Raw genomic sequence first — 20,920 nt, forward strand, 5'->3', positions numbered from 1 at the left:
GGGAGCCCAAATACTACTAAAAAAAAAAAAAAAAAAAAAAAAAAAAAAATGGAAGTGTGGAATGTGTAGAGGGGGGCTGGGAGTCCAAAAGAACAGCTAAGGTAAGTAACAGTACCCGCCCCCCCCTCCCAGCGACCAGGAAAGCAGGAGTAAAACACTGGATTTTCCTCAAACTACCCACAAGGAGGAAAAAGAAAAGAAGACACCCAGACAAGACTGCAAGAAGCCAGCAGTGGATACCTGGAGAGGGAGACCTGTGGCAAGAGAGGACCAAGTCCAAAAGTGTCAGTGGAGTCTAGGAGGAGTAGGAGCTACTACCCACCCAGCTGTTCTTCCAGGAGTTGTTAGACAGTGAGGGAGAATAGATTAGCACTGCAGCCAGAGGAGAGTTCCTGAGGAATGCCCCACGCTGGAATGAAGATTGCAGACGGATGTCGGTGCAGGAATTCCACCAACAAGCCTTGGAAAAGGCAAATTTGCGGTTAGTGGAAAAGTGGTCCTGCAGGGGACCAGCAAGGACCAGGAGGACTCAACCCAGGAGGGGGCGTCGCAGGGGACCCTCAGCAACACAGAGGGCCCACAGGAGCAGAGGCAGTACCCACAGGATGGGGACAAGTCGCAGAAGCAGCCCATGCAGCACGACAGAAAGGGATCCCACATCGCAGGAGAACCATGCAGAGATCTGTGCATCACAGGAAGCAGTGCTGTGGGCTGGAGCGGCATGTAGCCTGAAGTTCCCTTGGAGGAGATGCAAACAAGCCTTGGCAGCTGAAAGAGACGTGGTGCAGGGGGTACTGTCCTGTGTGGGAAGGCAAGGGCTTACCTCCACCAAAGTTGGAAAGCTGGTAGAGAGGACCAAGAGGACTACTCGGGACCACCACCTGTGGTGCAGGATCCACCCAGTTCAGGATGAGAGGAGTTCCACGCAGCCAGTTGTCATTGCAGTAGGTGCCTGCGGATGCAGGGGAGTGACTCCTTCACGCCAAGGGAAATTCCTTCTTCCTTCTCGTGTAGACTAAAGACTTGCCATCCTCAGAGCATGCACAGCAGGGGAAATGTTGCAGAAGCTGGAAGGAGCTGTGGCAACAATGTTGTAAGAAGAGTCTTCTTCGTGGACACAAATTGTCGGTTCCTGGAGGGTCCAGTCACAGTTCCAATGGCTCGAAGTCGAAGTGGAGGTTGCAGAGGAGTCACCCCAGAGGAAGACAGTAAACACCCCTAACAGTGGGCTTAGTCACCTAGCTGGGTGACCACCTATCAGGAGGTGTCTCTGACGTCACCTACCTGGCCTGGCCACTCAGGTGCTCCCAGAGTTTCATGCTAAGCTTGGAAACAAGATGGCAGAACCATGGGACCCCCTGGAGGAGCTCTGAGCCCCACCCCTGCGTTGGTGATGGACAGGGGAGTGGTCACTTCCCTTTCCATTGTCCAGTTTCATGCCAGAGTAGGGACTTGGGGGCCCTGAACCTGTGTGGACTGATTAATGCACCGAGGGCAAAAACATGTGCCTTTTAAAGCATACCAGTGGCATGGGGAGGCTACCCCTCCCAAGACAGTCACACCTATTTCCAAACGGAGAGGGTGTTACCTCCCTCTCCCAAAGGAAATACGTTGTTCCCCCTTCCTGAGCTTGGTCAGATTAAGCAGCAGGAGGGCAGAAACCTGTCTCCGATGTAGCAGCAGGGGGCTGCCTGGAAAACTCTGCAAGACTGGTGGTAGCAATGCTGGGAGTCCTCTAAGGAGCCCCCAGAGTGCATGTAATCATACTTCCAATACTTGCAACAGTATTGGGGTATGATTCCAACATGTTTCATACCAAACATGCCCAGGTTCAGAGTTACCATTATGGAGCTGGACATAGGTAGTGACCTATGTCTAGTACACACGCAAAAGGGCGTCCCCGCACTCAGGAAGTCCAGGAAAATGGAACTGGAGTTCATGAGGGGCACCTCTGCTAGTGCAGGGGAGCCCTCACACACAGGTACCTGCACCTCACCCTCTGGGCTGACAGGGCGTACCGCAGGGGTGACTTAGTGCCCTGTAGTGAAAATGGGTGCATGCACCTGTTTCACGCAGACTGCAATGATAGGCCTGTGGAACGCTCTGCATGGGCTCCCTATGGGTGTCAGAATAACTGCTGCAGCCCATAGGGATCCCCTGGTACCCCAATGACCAGGGTACCTTGGTACCATATACTAGGGACTAACATGGGGGTGGGGGGCACCAGTATGCCAAATGTTGGAAGAAAAAGGAACAGTTACCAAAATTTACATGAGAGAGCATAACTACTGGGGTCCTGGTTAGCAGGATCCCAGTGGATACAGTCAAACACACTGACAACAGGCAGAAAAGGAGGTAACCATGCCAAGAAAGAGGGCACTTTCCTACACCAACCCATGATCAAATCTTAATACAAAAATATCTTGCATACATTTCTAGGTTTCTAAGGTAGTATCTATAGGCTCCTAATAACAGTGATGAAATGCTGATGCTAGCCAGGAGTATCAAGAAGAAATATGGCAACAAAACTGTCCAATTAATATGCAAGTCTAAGATGATCTTTTGCAGGAGCGAGGAGATTAGGGTGCTTAAGTACATGTTTTCGTGGAGCACAATTCATGGTTCGTTTGCACACATCTTGGCTCTTCACCACCCTTTTAGCGGTGTAATTGTTACTTTTAATAACTATAACAAATGCAGCATGTATGATTTCTTTTTTTGCCATGCCCCTTAATCTGCTCTACAACACCAAAAGCTGAATTCCTTAAATTTCAAAGCATATGATAGTCATGTGGAAAGATGTTTCATCTTTCTCAGGTAGAGGAAGATTTAGACAGCTACACAGGAGCTACTGGGGAACAAAGCTTTATTGTAGGACCTTATCAGACATCTTACTGAAGATCTGGCCACCACGAAAGCCTCTTGAGTGGCCACTGCAATGAGAGGTGATCCAAATATTAATATGGACTTGAAACATTTGCAATAATGAGGATCATCGTAGTTAAGTGCTTTTTCAGAAAAGCTGTCGACATTTAAGAAAGAGAATAGTAGGAAGGCATTCTTGACCACTGTATCAAATACGCAATCCCCTTGGAGTCGAGTTTTGGGTTTCTTTATGTGAAGTCTCATCATCCTCTGCTTCTTGTGGTCGCAAACATAGCAAGCTGTGGTGTTTCCCGTTTAAAAAAAAAAAAAGTATTTGAGAACTGTCTCTTCATCAACTTATCTTCATGAAAGCACCAGCTTTGATTGTCTGCCTAGTTATTCTGAATATCCTTCAGGTGGGTCTGCACTAGTCTGCAGTCTCTAGCCGAAAGTACTCAATACTTTCAGCTTCTTTGGTACTCTGTGGAGATGTGTGATTTCATGAAGTACCCAAAGGTGGCTCAAAAAAATCTTACAAAAGCCAAGAGTGCATGAGCCTCATAAGGTCTATTGACTCCCACAACAAGTGTTAAGCCCATAAATGGTCAAGGGATTTTCATAAAGGCTCCAAGGACACAACACAGAGAAGAGATGTGGAATGAGTGAATGCAGGAGTCTGGGTATAATGGACTTAAGAGTAATAATCGTAACTCCCAAAGAAGTCCGAATACAACAAAAACAATTAGCTGCTCTGGGCTATGATCCAAGATGACCCACATGGAGGCAGGTCAAAGTGGCACTCCCATGTCTGCCAAGATATCCCTCATGGAAACAAAATCTCTTTCCATATCCCCAACACGCCCTTCTCCAAACTCTCCTTCCAAATGGGACTATAAGCCTGCCTCCTCCGATAACCAGTCAACTTGTTTGCGTGGAGGGTGTGTTTGCTGTGCCCTATCTCTACTACACTTCAAACCTGAAACTGAAGTGATAAGGAAAATACAGCTCAGGAAGGGACTAAATTGGCAGGAAACACCCTTCCAAGTCTGGTAGAAGCTCTCCTGTGGTACAGACAGTATCTCTGCAGTCTTTAAAGTTACGCAAGGGCCCATGTCTGCCCCAAATGTCCTACTGTACCCAACATTAACATGCAATATGTAAGGCTTCACATCCATAAGAGTTCTTGGTGCAAGGTGTGAAAGAATACCATACTTAATAATATGTGGTACATTTCTGCTATGTTTGGTTCCTGACTTGCAGACACCAATAATTTTGATGGACATTGCTTTGGAGGATTAATTTAAGGGGCATTCATTTGACATGTGTATATTTAATACACATTTTGTTTTGTTAAACTATTTATGTTTTTTTCAGATATTAAACAATAGGGATGTTAGAATTCAAAACTGTCAGGCTTTAAGATTGGGAAAACATAAAAAAAAGGTGATTGGTGTCACAAAGTTTCAAAGGGCTCCCCCTAACGCAGAGGGAAAATCCATGACAAAATATGAAACAAAAGGCAACACTGGGCCCAAACTTGGAAGCAACAGCCTCCAGTGGCTAATATCCAGTTTCCAAACAGTGTACTTACCAAAAACGGTGCCCTCTTTGGTGTATTGCCAGCTACAAATGTTAACAGCAGGTTTCTATCAGCATAGGCTTTCTACTAAAGGGTATGCACTTGTTGCGTTGTAAATAATAGGCGTTACTATCACACAACAGTAAACCACTTAGGTACCTCTGGAGAAATAGAACCATCTTGATTTAAACAGGACCTTCAGACAATACAGATCTATGTAACACATATCTTGTCCCACTTGCTGACCTGCATTTAATAAGAGGACTAAGACTCAGTGAAAATGTGAATATCATACCACCACACTTTGCCCCACAGTATTTACCACTGGACCACATTCTTACTATTGATGCAACACTTGTCACCTCTTTGGTGATCACTTACCTGTGGGTTAGGATATAGATGAGGTGGAGGTGGTGGTGGTGGTCCCTGCAATGCCCCAGGAGCATAGGGGTAACTTGGAGTTCCATAATTCATCACACCTGGTGGAGAGAAGTAAGGGGGTGGCAGCAGCTGTTGAGGAGGAGGCTGTCCAGGGGAGAGAGATACTGGAGGAGGGTATAAACCTGGATTTGCCAGAGGTGGAGCTGATTGGTGTGGGTGTAAACCTGTAATAGAACAAGGTAATAGCTGAGTTTACCAGTGTTTTGATTAGCTCAGACTCAAGACATGACATGGACGTCAGAAATATTACCAGAATCTCAAGCAAGTCTGAATCTCTGCACTGAAGGTCCCTTATCGCAAAACAAAATAGGAGCAGATGTCTAAGCCTCTAAAAAAACACACCCAGAGAATAATCTGAAGAAAATTGCATTTGTTGTGATTCTTACCATTTATTTTTGGTTTATTTGGACTCTGAACACTGGAAGGCTTCCACTATATTTATAGAAGGAGTGGGTGTGGAGGGGAGAACAGTGGACATCAAATGGAGAAGCAAAGGTAAGGAGTCTGGGAGGTTAGGATGTGGATAATGGGCCTAACTCAGTCACTTTGGCTGGTATCAATGTGTGTGAGGAAGGAAGGGAGTACAGCATGAGAACTTGGAGGATAAGCTTGGGGACATCCATCAACCACTAATGATATACCATTTGTTTCTTGGGGCTCTAATCTTGTAGAAAATAAAAACACCAATAGACTGAAGGAATAAGCCACAAGGTCAAAACCTACATGGAAGAGGACTGAAGCTTTGGTATACTGCTCCTCCTCGTGCATCCTCTTGGATTTTGTTACGAATACAAAGGTTCTCCACTAGGTTCAGACTGTTATAACAGGAGGGAGGACACAAGATCCTCACATCTGAATATCACTGCCTCTGATACTACACAGGGTTTAACTCACATGCCAAAATTCTGTTTCATTTTCATAAAATATCTGTTACAATGAAAACTGATACAGGTGAGCCAAACAGCTTTCCTCTTATTAAAGCACTAACATACATCAACAAATCATTCCATGTTACTACTTCAAAATCAGGGGGCCTAATATAGGGTCGAAAAAGACTTAGCTTGACCTAGAGGTAATAGGAAACTACAGTTCCACTATCAACCTATACTCCCAATCAGTGTCACAACTGCAGCCCCTTTTAATCACTGTTATGGTATTTAAACAGAATTCATAAGTGTACATTGCACAGAATCTACAGTTTATTTGTTAATGCCATTCTACTGTTCAAACCTAGCCACTTGAACAGTAAAGGCCTTCAAGACAAAGGTAGACAGGTGCAACAGAATATGCTCAACAGCTGGTTACATCAGAAAAAATGTGGTAATAAAAGCAAGATGGGAAAATGTAGAATACACAAAATAAGTTGAGTGGTAAAAAGTTAATCAATATGAGTTAGAGAGTTAATTCTACACCAGGACCAAGATTTTTGTAGAATAGCCAACTGAATTAATGCCAGATAAGGCAGTGACCTATAGAGTTTAGAAGAAAAGAGAAGGATTATTTTGTAGGTTTTAAAATTACAGACTTCTGTAATGCCTATTTTATAGAGAGGGACTTGCAGTGAACTAGACGGCCTCTTAAAGAGTTGGCAAGCTTCTGCTGCACATGGATATTCCTGTTGAAGACAGGAATGAAACGTGTGTGAGGCAAACTTGTAATGCTGTTGCCTTTGCTACATGCCGCTGATGTAGCCATGTGTGAAGAAAGTCTTAACTCTTATAGCACAAGCTAAAGAGATTTGTTCTGTTCCTGACAATGATTTTTATTAGCATTGCATGGCAGCATTGTGACATGAGAGCAACACACAGTAAGAAAATAAGTTATTTACCTGTAAGTGTAGTTCTCCAGTAGTGGTGTCTTTCATAGATTTACATGCTGGAATCATTCCCAGTCGTTGAAGTGGGAGTCTCACTGTACCATAGATGATAGTACAGAAAAAAAAAGAAACAACATACATAGAGAGCAATGTTAACGACATTCACTTTAACAGCTAATCAACATAATTTAAAAAGAACCAAAGTCCAGCCAATCAGGCGGCAGCACCCTGTAGAACCCTCACCACAGAGGCTCAAGTCCCTCAGATTTTCCACATAAGTGATATCTATATATGGAAAATGTCACTTACCCAGTGTACATCTGTTCGTGGCACGAGACGCTGCAGATTCACATGCTTTGCACATCCCGCCATCTAGTGTTGGGCTCGGAGTGTTACAAGTTGTTTTCTTTGAATAAGTCTTTCGAGTCACGAGATCGAGGGACTCCTCCCCTTTCGGCTCCATTGCGCATGGGCGTCGACTCCATCTTCAATTGTTTTCCCCGCAGAGGGTGAGGTAGGAGTTGTGTATCATAGTAATAGTGCCCATGCAATGGAGTAAACATGTATGTACATAATGTAGTTTAAAGTGATATATTTACAAATTTACAATTGTTCAAGATCAACTTAGAAACGGCTACAGGCTCCCGGGGAGGCGGGTGGGCACATGTGAATCTGCAGCGTCTCATGCCACGAACAGATGTACACTGGGTAAGTGGCATTTTCCGTTCGATGGCATGTGTAGCTGCAGAACACATGCTTTGCATAGACTAGTAAGCAGTTATCTCCCCAAAAGCGGTGGTTCAGCCTGTAGGAGTTGAAGTTGTTTGAAACAAAGTTCGTAGTACTGCTTGTCCTACTGTGGCTTGTTGTGCTGTTAACACATCCACGCAGTAGTGCTTGGTAAATGTATGAGGCGTAGACCATGTGCCTGCCTTACATATTTCAGTCATTGGAATGTTTCCTAGAAAGGCCACGGCAGCACCTTTTTTTCTAGTTGAGTGTGCCCTCGGTGTAATAGGCAGTTCTCTTTTTGCTTTGAGATAACAGGTTTGAATGCATTTAACTATCCATCTAGCAATGCCTTGTTTGGAAATTGGATTTCCTGTATGGGGTTTTTGGAAAGCGACAAATATATATTTTTTTTTTCCGAATTTGTTTTGTTCTGTCAATGTAGTACATTAATGCTCTTTTGATGTCTAATGTATGTAGTGCCCTCTCAGCTACAGAATCTGGCTGTGGGAAGAACACTGTTAGTTCTACTGTTTGATTCAAGTGGAACGGTGATATGACTTTTGGTAAAAAAAATTGGATTTGTCCGTAGAACTACTTTATGCTTGTGTATTTGAATAATTGGTTCTTGTATGGTAAATGCTTGGATTTCACCGACTCTTCTTAGAGATGTGATAGCAATTAAAAATGCAACTTTCCATGTTAAATATTGCATTTCACATGAGTGCATGGGCTCAAAAGGTGGCCCCATGAGTCGTGTTAAGACAATGTTGAGGTTCCATGAAGGAACTGGTGGTGTTCTTGGTGGTATAATTCTTTTTAGGCCTTCCATAAAGGCTTTTATGACTGGTATTCTAAACAGTGAATTTGAGTGGGTAATTTGCAGGTAAGCTGAAAATGTGGTAAGATGCATCTTAATGGATGAAAAAGCTAGTTTGGCCTTTTGCAAATGTAGCAAGTAGCTGACGATGTCTTTAGCATATGCGTGTAAGGGTTGAATTTGATTATTATGGCAATAATAAACAAACCTTTTCCACTTATTTGCATAGCAATCTCTAGTGGTTGGTTTTCTAGCTTGTTTTAGGACTTCCATACATTCCTGTGTAAGGTCTAAGTGTACGAACTCTAAGACTTCAGGAGCCAAATTGCTAGATTCAGCGATGCTGGATTGGGGTGTCTGATCGGTTGATTGTGTTGAGTTAACAGATCTGGTCTGTTTGGTAGTTTGATATGAGGCACTACTGAGAGGTTTAGTAGTGTTGTGTACCAAGGTTGTCTTGCCCAAGTTGGTGCTATGAGTAGGAGTTGGAGTTTGTTTTGACTCAACTTGTTTACTAGATATGGAAGGAGTGGGAGAGGGGGAAAAGCGTATGCAAATATCCCTGACCAACTCATCCATAACGCATTGCCCAGAGACTGATTTTGTGGGTACCTGGATGCGAAGTTTCAGCATTTTGCGTTTTCTTTTGTTGCAAACAGGTCTATTTGTGGTGTTTCCCAATTTTGGAAGTAAGTGTGTAGTACTTGGGGGTGAATCTCCCATTCGTGGATCTGTTGGTGATCCCAAGAGAGATTGTCTGCTAATTGATTCTGAATCCCTGGAATGAACTGTGCTATTAGGCGAATGTGGTTGTGTATCGCCCAATGCCAAATTTTCTGTGTCAGGAGACACAACTGTGTTGAGTGTGTTCCTCCCGGTTTGTTTAGGTAATACATTGTTGTCATGTTGTCTGTTTTGACAAGAATGTGTTTGTGACTTATTATTGGTTGAAATGCTTTTAACGCTAGAAATACTGCCAATAGTTCCAAGTGATTTATGTGAAACTGTCTTTGCCGTGAGTCCCATTGTCCCTGAATGCTGTGTTGATTGAGGTGTGCTCCCCACCCTATCATGGAGGCATCTGTAGTTATTACGTATTAAGGCACTGGGTCTTGAAAAGGCCGCCCTTGGTTTAAATTTATATTGTTCCACCATTGAAGCGAGGTGTATGTCTGGCGGTCTACCAACACCAGATCTAGAAGTTGACCCTGTGCCTGTGACCACTGTGATGCTAGGCACTGTTGTAAGGGCCGCATGTGCAACCTTGCGCGTTTGGGACAATGGCTATGCATGAGGACATGATGCCTAGGAGTTTCATCACCATTTTGACTTGTATTTTTTGATTTGGATACATGGCCTGTATTACATTGTGAAAGGAACCCTTTGTGGACTTGGAGTGGCAATCCCTTTTGCTGTGTTGATTGTCGCCCCTAAGTATTGCTGTGTTTGACACGGCAGAAGGTGTGACTTTGTGTAGTTGATTGAGAAACCTAGTTTGTGGAGGGTTTCTATGACATACTTTGTGTCTTGTGAACACCTTTCTAGCGTGTTTGTTTTGATTAACCAATCGTCTAGGTACGGGAACACATGTATTTGCTGCCTTCTGATATGTGCAGCTACGACTGCTAGGCACTTTTTTAAAAACTCTTTGCGCAGTTGTTATTCCGAATTGCAACACCTTGAATTGGTAATGTATCCCTTGGAATACAAACCTTAAGTACTTTCTGTGTGAAGGATGTATCGGTATATGGAAATATGCATCCTTTAGGTCTAGTGTTGTCATGTAGTCTTGTTGTTTGAGTAGTGGGATTACGTCTTGTAATGTCACCATGTGAAAGTGATCTGATTTGATGTAGGTATTTAATGTTCGGAGATCTAATATAGGTCTCAGGCTCTTGTCTTTTTTGGGTATGAGAAAGTACAGAGAGTAAACTCCTGTTCCTTTCTGGTGTTTTGGTACTAATTCTATTGCTTCTTTAGTAGTTATGCCTGAACTTCTAGTCCTAGAAGATCTATATGTTGTTTTGACATATTGTGTGTTTTCGGTGGGACGTTTGGAGGGAATTTGAGAAATTCTATGCAATAACCATGCTGGATAATTGCCAGTACCCAAGTGTCTGTTGTTATCTCCTCCCAATGTTTGTAAAATTGGCTTAGTCTCCCCCCCCACAGGTGTTGTGTTGGGGATGTGTGACTTGGAAGTCACTGCTTGTTTTGAGGGGTTTTGGGGCTTTGGAACTTCTCTATTTTTTGGGAATTGTCCCCCTCTATATTGCCCCCGAAAACTTCCCCGCTGATATTGGCTTTGATAAGTGGGCCTTGCTTGTGAGGTTGTGGCCTCTGTAGGTTGACCTCGAAATCCTCCTCTAAATTGTGTTTTGCGAAATGTGCCTCTGCTTTGTGGGGAGTAGAGTGCGCCCATGGCTTTTGCGGTATCAGTATCTTTTTTGAGTTTTTCAATAGCAGTGTCGACTTCCGGCCCAAACAACTGCTGTTCATTAAAGGGCATATTCAGCACGGCTTGTTGCATTTCCGGCTTGAATCCTGACGTACGCAACCATGTGTGTCTCCTTATTGTTATTGAAGTACTTACTGTCCTTGCAGCCGTATCCGCTGCGTCCATTGATGACCGTATCTGATTATTGGAGATACTTTATCCTTCTTCTACCACTTGTTGTGCCCTTTTCTGGAACTCTTTGGGTAAGTGTTCTATGAACTGCTTCATTTCGTCCCAATGAGCTCTATCGTATCTTGCCAAAAGTGTTTGTGAATTGGCAATACGCCATTGGTTTGCTGCTTGTGCTGCAACTCTTACCAGCAGCATCGAATTTGCGACTCTCCTTGTCTGGAGGTGGTGCATCGCCCGAGGTGTGAGAGTTTGCTCTCTTGCGAGCTGCCCCAACAACCACAGAATCTGGTGTTAATTGCTGCGTAATATAAACAGGGTCTGTTGGTGGTGGCTTGTACTTCTTCTCCACCCTTGGAGTTATGGATCTGCCTTTTACAGGATCCTGAAATATTTGTTTGGAATGTTTTATCATTCCCGGGAGCATAGGTAAGCTTTGGTATTGGCTATGAGTGGAGGAGAGTGTATTAAACAAAAAGTCATCCTCAATTGGTTCTGAATGCAAGTTATGAAACGCAGCTGCCCTTGAGACCATCTGCGTGTAGGATGTACTGTCTTCAGGTGGCGACGGCCTCGCAGGGTAACAGTCTGGGCTGTTATCTGATACAGGAGCATCATAAAGGTCCCATGCATCAGGATCATCTTGTCTCATTGCAGTATGAGTCGGGGATTGCATCAGTGGTGGAGTGGCTACCGGTGATGTGTGCATTGATGGTGGTGGAGTTGTTGGTCTTGCCACCTTTGCCTGTGGCTGCTTGTCCTTTTCTTGAAAGGCAAGTCTTCTTTTCATTTTAATTGGGGGAAGAGTGCTTATCTTCCCTGTGTCTTTTTGAATGTGGAGCCTTCTTGGAGTGTAGTCTGGCTCAACAGATTCAAGTTCCTCTCCGAACTTATGTTCTTGCATCTGGGAGGACAATCCCTGTTCCTCTGTGTAGGAACCTGTTTTCGGTTCCGAGGCTGGATGTTTCGGAATCGAAATCTTTTCGGTCGCCTTTTTGGGCTCCGAGGAAACCTTTATTTTCGGCGTTGTGGTGTCTCGGTGCGAACCATTTCGGTGCCGAATCTGCTCGGGGCCGCTGTCTCGGGCCCAAGATTGTTGTGTTGCGGTATCTCGTCCAGAGTCGGATGACTTCGCCACATGCATGCCCTTTTTCGGTGCCGATGATCGGTCACCTATTTTTCGGGTTAAGCCATGGCCTGTTGGCGGTGGCGTCCCCTGGGCTTTTGTTGTCTTCTTGTGAGTCTTATGTTTCGACGTCTTACTCACGGTTTTCGGCGTTTCTTCGGGATCGAGCTCGTCCGAGTCCGATTCCTGGATGGAGAAGGTTTCTTCTTCCTCCTCGAAACGCCCTTGTCCTGTCGGCGCCGACGCCATCTGCAGTCTTCTCGCTCTTCGGTCTCTTAATGTCTTCCTCGACCGAAACGCTCAACAGGCTTCACAGGTATCCTCCTTGTGCTCTGGAGACAGACACAAGTTACAGACCAGATGCTGATCTGTATATGGATACTTGTTATAACATTTTGGACAGAAGCGGAATGGGGTCCGTTCCATCTGCCTTGAAGAGACACGTGGCCGGGCCGACCAGGCCCCGACGTGGGGGGTGGGGAAATCGAAAAAAACCCCGAAGGGCCACCGGAGCTCTTCAAAAGTCGGTGTCGATCTGTTGTAACTAACCCGATACCGAACGCAAACAATACCGACGATTTTTCAGAGATTCTAACTAACTTTCTGACCCGAAACACGGAGTGAAAAGGAACACGTCCGAACCCGATGGCGGAAAAAAAACAATCCAAGATGGAGTCGACGCCCATGCGCAATGGAGCCGAAATGGGAGGAGTCCCTCGATCTCGTGACTCGAAAAGACTTCTTCGAAGAAAAACAACTTGTAACACTCCGAGCCCAACACCAGATGGCGGGATGTGCACAGCATGTGTATCTGCAGCTACACATGCCATCGAACATATATATATATGGAAAATGTCACTTACCCAGTGTACATCTGTTCGTGGCATGAGTCGCTGCAGATTCACATGCTGTGCACAGTCCGCCGTCTGGTGTTGGGCTCTGAGTGTTACAAGTTGTTTTTCTTCGAAGAAGTCTTTTCGAGTCACGAGACCGAGGGACTCCTCCCCTTTCGGTTCCATTGCGCATGGGCGTTGACTCCATCTTAGATTGTTTTCCCCGCAGAGGGTGAGGTAGGAGTTGTGTATATTAGTAATAGTGCGCCCATGCAATGGAATGAATACTTATGTACATAATAAAGGTTTAAAGAAATATATTTACAAATGTACAATTGTTTAAGATCTACTTCTAAACGGCTACAGGCTCCCGGGGAGGCGGGTGGGCGCATGTGAATCTGCAGCGACTCATGCCACGAACAGATGTACACTGGGTAAGTGACATTTTCCGTTCGATGGCATGTGTAGCTGCAGATACACATGTTGTGCATAGACTAGTAAGCAGTTATCTCCCCAAAAGCGGTGGTTCAGCCTGTAGGAGTTGAAGTAGTTTGAAATAATGTTCTTAATACAGTTTGACCTATTGTTGCTTGTTGTGCAGTTAGCACATCTACACAGTAGTGCTTGGTAAATGTATGAGGCGTAGACCAGGTTGCTGCCTTACATATTTCATTCATTGGAATATTCCCTAGAAAGGCCATGGTAGCTCCTTTCTTTCTGGTTGAGTGTGCCTTTGGTGTAATAGGCAGCTCTCTTTTTGCTTTAAGATAGCAGGTTTGAATACACTTAACTATCCACCTAGCAATGCCTTGTTTTGAAATTGGATTCCCTGTATGAGGTTTTTGAAAGGCAATAAATAGTTGTTTTGTCTTCCTAATTTGTTTTGTTCTGTCAATGTAGTACATTAGTGCTCTCTTGATGTCTAATGTATGTAGTGCTCTTTCAGCTACCGAATCTGGCTGTGGGAAGAACACTGGTAATTCTACTGTTTGATTCAAGTGGAACGGTGAGATAACCTTTGGTAAGAATTTTGGATTTGTTCTTAGAACTACCTTATTCTTGTGTATTTGAATAAATGGTTCTTGTATGGTAAATGCCTGAATCTCACTCACTCTTCTTAGAGATGTGATGGCAATGAGAAATGCAACTTTCCACGTTAAGTATTGTATTTCACAGGAATGCATGGGTTCGAAAGGTGGACCCATGAGCCTTGTTAAGACAATGTTGAGGTTCCATGAAGGAACAGGTGGTGTCCTTGGTGGTATAATTCTCTTTAGGCCTTCCATAAACGCTTTAATGACTGGTATTCTAAATAGGTAAGTTGAATGAGTAGTCTGCAGGTAAGCAGATATTGCGGTGAGATGTATCTTTATGGAAGAGAAAGCTAGATTTGATTTTTGCAAATGTAGTAAATATCCTTCTACATTTTTTGGAGATGCGTGCAATGGTTGAATTTGATTATCATGGCAGTAACAAACAAATCTCTTCCATTTATTTGCATAGCAGTGTCTAGTGGAAGGTTTTCTAGCTTGTTTTATGACCTCCATACACTCTTGAGTGAGGTCTAAGTGTCCGAATTCTAGGATTTCAGGAGCCAAATTGCTAGATTCAGCAATGCTGGGTTTGGATGCCTGATCTGTTGTTTGTGTTGTGTTAACAGATCTGGTCTGTTGGGTAGCTTGACATGAGGTACTACTGACAGGTCTAGTAGTGTTGTGTACCAAGGTTGTCTTGCCCATGTTGGTGCTATTAGTATGATTTGAGTTTGTTTTGACTCAACCTGTTTACTAGATATGGAAGGAGAGGGAGAGGGGGAGGGGGAAAAGCGTACGCAAATATCCCCTGACCAGTTCATCCATAGAGCATTGCCTTGGGATCGCTGGTGTGGGTACCTGGATGCGAAGTTTTGGCATTTTGAGGTTTCTTCTGTTGCAAATAGGTCTATTTGGGGTGTTCCCCAAATTTGAAAGTAAGTGTTCAGTATTTGGGGGTGAATTTCCCATTCGTGGATTTGTTGGTGATCGAGAGAGATTGTCTGCTAGCTGGTTTTGGATCCCTGGAATAAATTGTGCTATTAGGCGAATGTGGTTGTGAATCGCCCAATGCCATATTTTTTGTGTTAGGAGACAACTGTGTTGAGTGTGTCCCCCTTTGTTTGTTTAAGTAATACATTGTTGTCATGTTGTCTGTTTTGACAAGAATGTATTTGTGGGTTATCATGGGCTGAAATGCTTTCAGCGCTAGAAATACTGCTAACAGTTCTAGGTGATTTATGTGAAACCGTCTTTGATGTATGTCCCATTGACCTTGGATGCTGTGCTGATTGAGGTGTGCTCCCCACCCCTGTCATGGAAGCATCGGTTGTTATGACGTATTGTGGCACTGGGTCTTGGAAAGGCCGCCCTTTGTTTAAATTTGTACTGTTCCACCATAGAAGCGAGATGTATGTTTGGCGGTCTATCAACACCAGATCTAGAAGTTGACCCTGTGCATGTGACCATTGTGATGCTAGGCACTGTTGTAAGGGCCGCATGTGTAACCTTGCGTTTGGGACAATGGCTATGCATGAAGACATCATGCCTAGGAGTTTTAATACCATTTTTGCTTGTATCTTTTGTGTTGGATACATGGCCTGAATTACCTTGTGAAATGTTTGAACCCTTTGTGGACTTGGAGTGGCTATCCCTTCTGTTGTGTTGATTGTCGCTCCTAAGTATTGCTGTGTTTGGCACGGCAAAAAGGTGTGACTTTGCATAGTTGATGGAGAAACCTAGCTTGTGAAGGGTCTGTATGACATACTTTGTGTGATCTGAACACTTTTTTAGCGTGTTGGTTTTGATTAACCAGTCGTCTAAGTAAGGGAACACGTGTAATTGCTGCCTTCTGATATGTGCAGCTACTACTGCTAGGCATTTTGTAAAGACTCTCGGCGCGGTTGTTATTCCGAATGGCAACACTTTGAATTGGTAATGTATTCCTTTGAATACGAACCTTAGGTATTTCCTGTGTGAAGGATGTATCGGTATATGGAAATACACATCTTTTAGGTCTAATGTTGTCATGTAGTCTTGTTGTTTGAGCAGTGGGATCACGTCTTGTAATGTGACCATGTGAAAGTGGTCTGATTTGATGTAGGTATTTAGTGTTCTGAGATCTAGTATTGGTCTCAGAGTTTTGTCCTTTTTTGGTATTAGAAAGTACAGTGAGTAAACTCCTGTGTTTTTCTGTGGACTTGGTACTAATTCTATTGCGTCCTTTTGCAGTAATGCTTGAACTTCTAGTCCTAGAAGATCTATATGCTGTTTTGACATATTGTGTGTTTTCGGTGGGACGTTTGGAGGGAATTGGAGAAATTCTATGCAATAACCATGCTGGATAATTGCTAAGACCCAAGTGTCTGTTGTTATTTCCTCCCAAGATTTGTAGAACTGGCTTAGTCTTCCCCCCACTGGTGTTGTGTGAAGGGGTTGTGTGACTTGTGAGTCACTGTTTATTTTGAGGGGTTTTGGGACCTTGAAATTTTCCCCGATTTCTTGGGAATTGGCCTCCTCTGTATTGTCCCCGAAAACCTCCCCTTTGATATTGTCCCTGGTAGGTAGGTGGTCTTGTTTGTGAGGTGTTGGTTTCTGTGGGTTGACCTCGAAACCCTCCCCTAAAAGGTGTTTTCCGAAATGTGTCTCTGCTCTGCGGGGAGTACAGTGCGCCCATGGCTTTTGCTGTATCGGTGTCCTTTTTTAGTTTTTCAACGGCAGTGTCCACCTCTGGCCCAAACAATTGCTGTTCATTAAACGGCATATTGAGCACAGCCTGTTGTATTTCAGGTTTGAACCCAGATGTGCGCAGCCATGTGTGTCTCCTAATTGTGACTGCAGTGTTTATTGTCCGTGCAGCTGTATCCGCTGCGTCCATGGAAGACCGTATCTGATTATGCGAGATACTTTGTCCCTCTTCCACCACCTGTTGCGCTCTTTTTTGGAGCTCTTTGGGTAGGTGTTCGATGAGATGTTGCATTTCATCCCAATGAGCCCTGTCGTATCTCACCAAGTGTGCTTGCGAGTTGGCAATACGCCACTGATTTGCTGCTTGTGCTGCAACCCTTTTTCCCGCTGCATCAACTTTGCGGCTCTCCTTGTCCGGAGGTGGTGCGTCGCCTGATGTATGCGAGTTGGCTCTCTTGCGAGCTGCCCCCACAACTACTGAGTCCGGTGTCAGTTGTGTTGTAATAAATATAGGGTCTGTGGGTGGCGCCTTATATTTTTTCTCCACCCTTGGAGTTATAGGTCTGCCTTTAACTGGCTCCTGAAATATTTGTTTTGAGTGCCTTAGCATTCCCGGGAGCATGGGAAGGCTTTGATAATGGCTATGGGTGGAGGACAGGGTGTTAAAGAGGAAGTCATCCTCAATAGGCTCCGAATGTAGTGATACATTATGGAATTCGGCTGCCCTAGCGACCACCTGTGCATATGAGGTACTGTCCTCAGGTGGTGACGGTTTAGTTGGGTACGACTCTGGGCTATTGTCTGATACTGGGGCGTCGTAGAGGTCCCATGCATCAGGATCATCCTGGCTCATTGTGGTATGAGCTGGCGAGTGTGTTAATGGTGGAGTTTGCGCCGGTGATGCATGAGTTGATGGTGGTGGAGAAGGTGGTGGAGTTACTTTTTTCACCACCTTTGCTTGTGGTTGCTTGTCTCCTTGTTGGAAGGCAAGTTTCCTTTTGAGTTTGATTGGGGGAAGAGTGCTGATCCTCCCAGTATCTTTTTGAATAAAGAGCCTCTTTTGCGTGTGATCTGGCTCTATTGTTTGTAATTCCTCTTCAAATCTGTGTTTTTTCATTTGAGAGGACAGCCCTTGTTCCTCTGAGTAGGAACTGCTTCTCGGTTCGGATGCCGGTTGTTTCGGCACCGAAACCTTTTCTACTGCTTTTTTCGGCTCCGACAAAATCTTTTTTCTTTTCTGCGTCGTGCCCTCTCGGTGCCGACCAATCTCGGTGCCGAATGGTATCTGCGCCACTCTCTCGGGCCCGAGAGTGTTGCGTGCCTGTATCTCGACCGGAGTCGGATGACTTCGGCAGCAGCCCGCCCTTTCTCGGTGCAGATGGACGGTCACCTACTTTTTGGGTTAAGCCATGGCCTGTTGGCGGTGGCGTCCCCTGGGCTTTGTCAGTCTTTTCGTGAGCTTTTTGTTTCGACGTCTTACTCACGGTTGACATTTCTTCGGCGTCGAGTTCTTCGGAATCCGACTCTTGGATGGAGAGTTTCTTCTTCTTCCTCCTCGAACCGTTGTTGTCCTGTCGGCGTGGACGCCATCTGCAATCTCCTGGCTCTTCGGTCTCTGAGCGTTTTCCTCGACCGAAACGCGCGACAGGCCTCGCACGTATTCTCCTTGTGCTCGGGGGACAGGCACAAGTTACAGACCAAATGTTGATCCGTATAAGGATATTTATTATGGCATTTAGGACAGAATCGGAACGGGGTCCGTTCCATCAGTCTTGAAGTCGCACGCGGTCGGGCCGACCAGGCCCCGACGGGGGATCGAAATTACCCCGAAGGGTCACCGGAGCTCTTCAAGATTCGGTGTCGATGTGTGCTAACTAACCCGATATCGAACGAAACAATACCGACGATTTTTTCTGAGATTCTAACTAACTTTCCAACCCGAAACACGGAGCGAAAAGGAACACGTCCGAACCCGATGGCGGGGAAAACAATCTAAGATGGAGTCGACGCCCATGCGCAATGGAACCGAAAGGGGAGGAGTCCCTCGGTCTTGTGACTCGAAAAGACTTCTTCGAAGAAAAACAACTTGTAACACTCCGAGCCCAACACCAGACGGCGGACTGTGCACAGCATGTGTATCTGCAGCTACACATGCCATTGAACATATATATATATACAGTCTATCAATAAGGGAAGACTATAGGGAAGAGGGTGGGTTGCCTCTACAGGGAGGAGGGGGGTTGCACGTGTCTATGAAAGATACCAACACTGGGGAGCTACAGTTACAGGTAACCTATTTTCTTCTCCAGTATTGAATCTTTCATAGATTTGCATGCTTGAATCAATAGTTAGGAGTTAGCATTTACAAATATCATTCCAGTGTTATAGCAGATGGTGGGAAACAATTAGTTAGAAATGGCTCAAGTTATTGAAATAGATGGCATAACACTACTTGCCCTACAGCCGCAGCAGTCTAGTCAAAGGATTCGAGACAGTAATGCTGCCTAAAACTGTGCCTACTGGACCATGTGGCTGCCCAGCAAATCTGTTGGATAGGCACACTAGCAAAGAGAGCTGCAGTGGTGGAAACAGCTCGAGCAGAATGCGCCTTCACCTTGCGTGACAAAGGCTTTCCTACTTGGCTATGACAGAATTGGATAGTTGTGGTGATAGATCTGGCTATGGTCTGATTAGACACTCTGAATCCTCTCCATAGTGTTCCATATGCCACAAAAAGCTGGTTAGTTTTGCGCAATTATTTTGCTCTAAGCAAGTAGAATTCAATACATCTCTATGTCTAGCATATGCAATGATATTTCGGCCGTAGTCTGCAGATTGGAAAAAAAATTCCTTGGTACAATATGTTTGTACAGGTGAAAGTCAGATGGGACTTTTGGTATGAACTTTGGGTTAGTTTGTAGAATTACGCTGCTTTGGGTAAACTGCAGGAATGGTTCTATGATCGTGAATGCCTGGGTGTCGCATCTCGCTGACGTTAATGCCAGTAACATTGCTGTCTTCCATGTGAGGTACTTTGCGTCTTATTACGGACTGGCTTAAACAGAGCTTTCATTTACTGGCTTAGTACGATATTGAGATGCCAATCAGGGGGAGGTTCCCTTACAAAAAACACCCTGAAAAGTCCTTTGAGGAATGATTTGATTACCCTAGCTGACCATAAAGAGGGTACACTTGACCTACAGAATCGAGCTATCGCTGCTAAATGTACTTTGATAGATGAGTGACTTAGTCCAGACTTTGCCAGTTGAAGAAGATACTGTAAGATCTGCACCAGGGTTGAGGTAATGGGATGAATGCCCTTGTCCTGACACCACAGACAGAAACACGTCCCTTGTATGTCTTAGCAGTGGTATCAGTCCTGGCTTTGGAGAGGATCTCTGCAGTTCCCCAGGATGTCTAAGCAAATTCATGGAACTCAGGAGCCACGGCAACTAGTGCAGCGATGTCAGGTTGGGATGACCCAACTGCCCGTTGTTAATCGTAAGTAAAGTTGCTATTGGTGTTAGTTGTATGTGGTCAGGTTGCGAAAGAATGAGTCCTGTGAACAGAACTGTACTGTACTGTCTGGGTCATCAGGGAGCAATGAGGATCATCCAACAGGATTAATGGGATTGTGGGGGGGGGAAGGAGTGTATGCAAAGATTTTCAACCATCCTGTTGAAAACTCATTTCCCCAGACTTCTTGGGGTGGTATTGGCATTTCTGACTGACCTTGGTAGCAAATAGGTCCAGTTTCGGCTTGCCCCAAAGGTCGAAGATGTTTCAAGTCTGCTGATCGAGCTCTCATTCGTGGCAGTAGGTGGTTGTGGTACATTGGCCCCTCTGGGCACAAGATCTCCCTTCAAAGTTATTTGGTTGTGCAAAATGCTGACCTTGTTCCTCCCTGCTTGTTTGTGTAATGCATGTTGGTGGTATTGTCTGTGCGTATCAGCACTGATGAGCATGCTATGGTGGGGAGAAAAGATATTAAGGCTAGTGCTATGGCCTAGTGTTCCAGCAAGATGATGTGCATTTCTTTTTCTACGTTGTTCCATCTCCAGCTGACTGAGGTCTTGAAGGAGAGTGCCCCAACCCTCTAAGGATGCATGGATAAGTTACTTACCTGTAAATCCTAGTTCTCTTCCAGGGATATCCTCATCAAAGTCATAAACATTGAATGTTCCCGCCCTTGTGCGGGGACCCCGGAGCATATATAAAATACACACATATAAAGTATGAAATATGTACGAAAAATATATATAGCATTTTTAGTAGACACATTTTCATACTAAACTCATATATACATGTGTAAAACAGCAATGCAGACTATAATCATAAACAGGCTAAAATGCTTTATTTCTATGGA

At 44.7% G+C, this 20,920-nt stretch overlaps 1 protein-coding gene across 1 annotated transcript in view; it reads right to left on the minus strand.

The window, feature by feature from the left end:
* The window catches only part of CASC3 (CASC3 exon junction complex subunit), a 352,838-nt gene that overhangs the window by 107,408 nt on the left and 224,510 nt on the right, over positions 1 to 20,920 (minus strand). The window contains exon 11 of the mRNA XM_069237412.1: positions 4,826 to 5,049. Coding sequence (XP_069093513.1) covers positions 4,826 to 5,049 — 224 coding nt within the window. The remainder of the gene's footprint in view (positions 1 to 4,825; positions 5,050 to 20,920) is intronic.

This window comes from Pleurodeles waltl, chromosome 6 (genome assembly GCF_031143425.1).
Source record: "Pleurodeles waltl isolate 20211129_DDA chromosome 6, aPleWal1.hap1.20221129, whole genome shotgun sequence".
NCBI lineage: Eukaryota > Metazoa > Chordata > Amphibia > Caudata > Salamandridae > Pleurodeles > Pleurodeles waltl.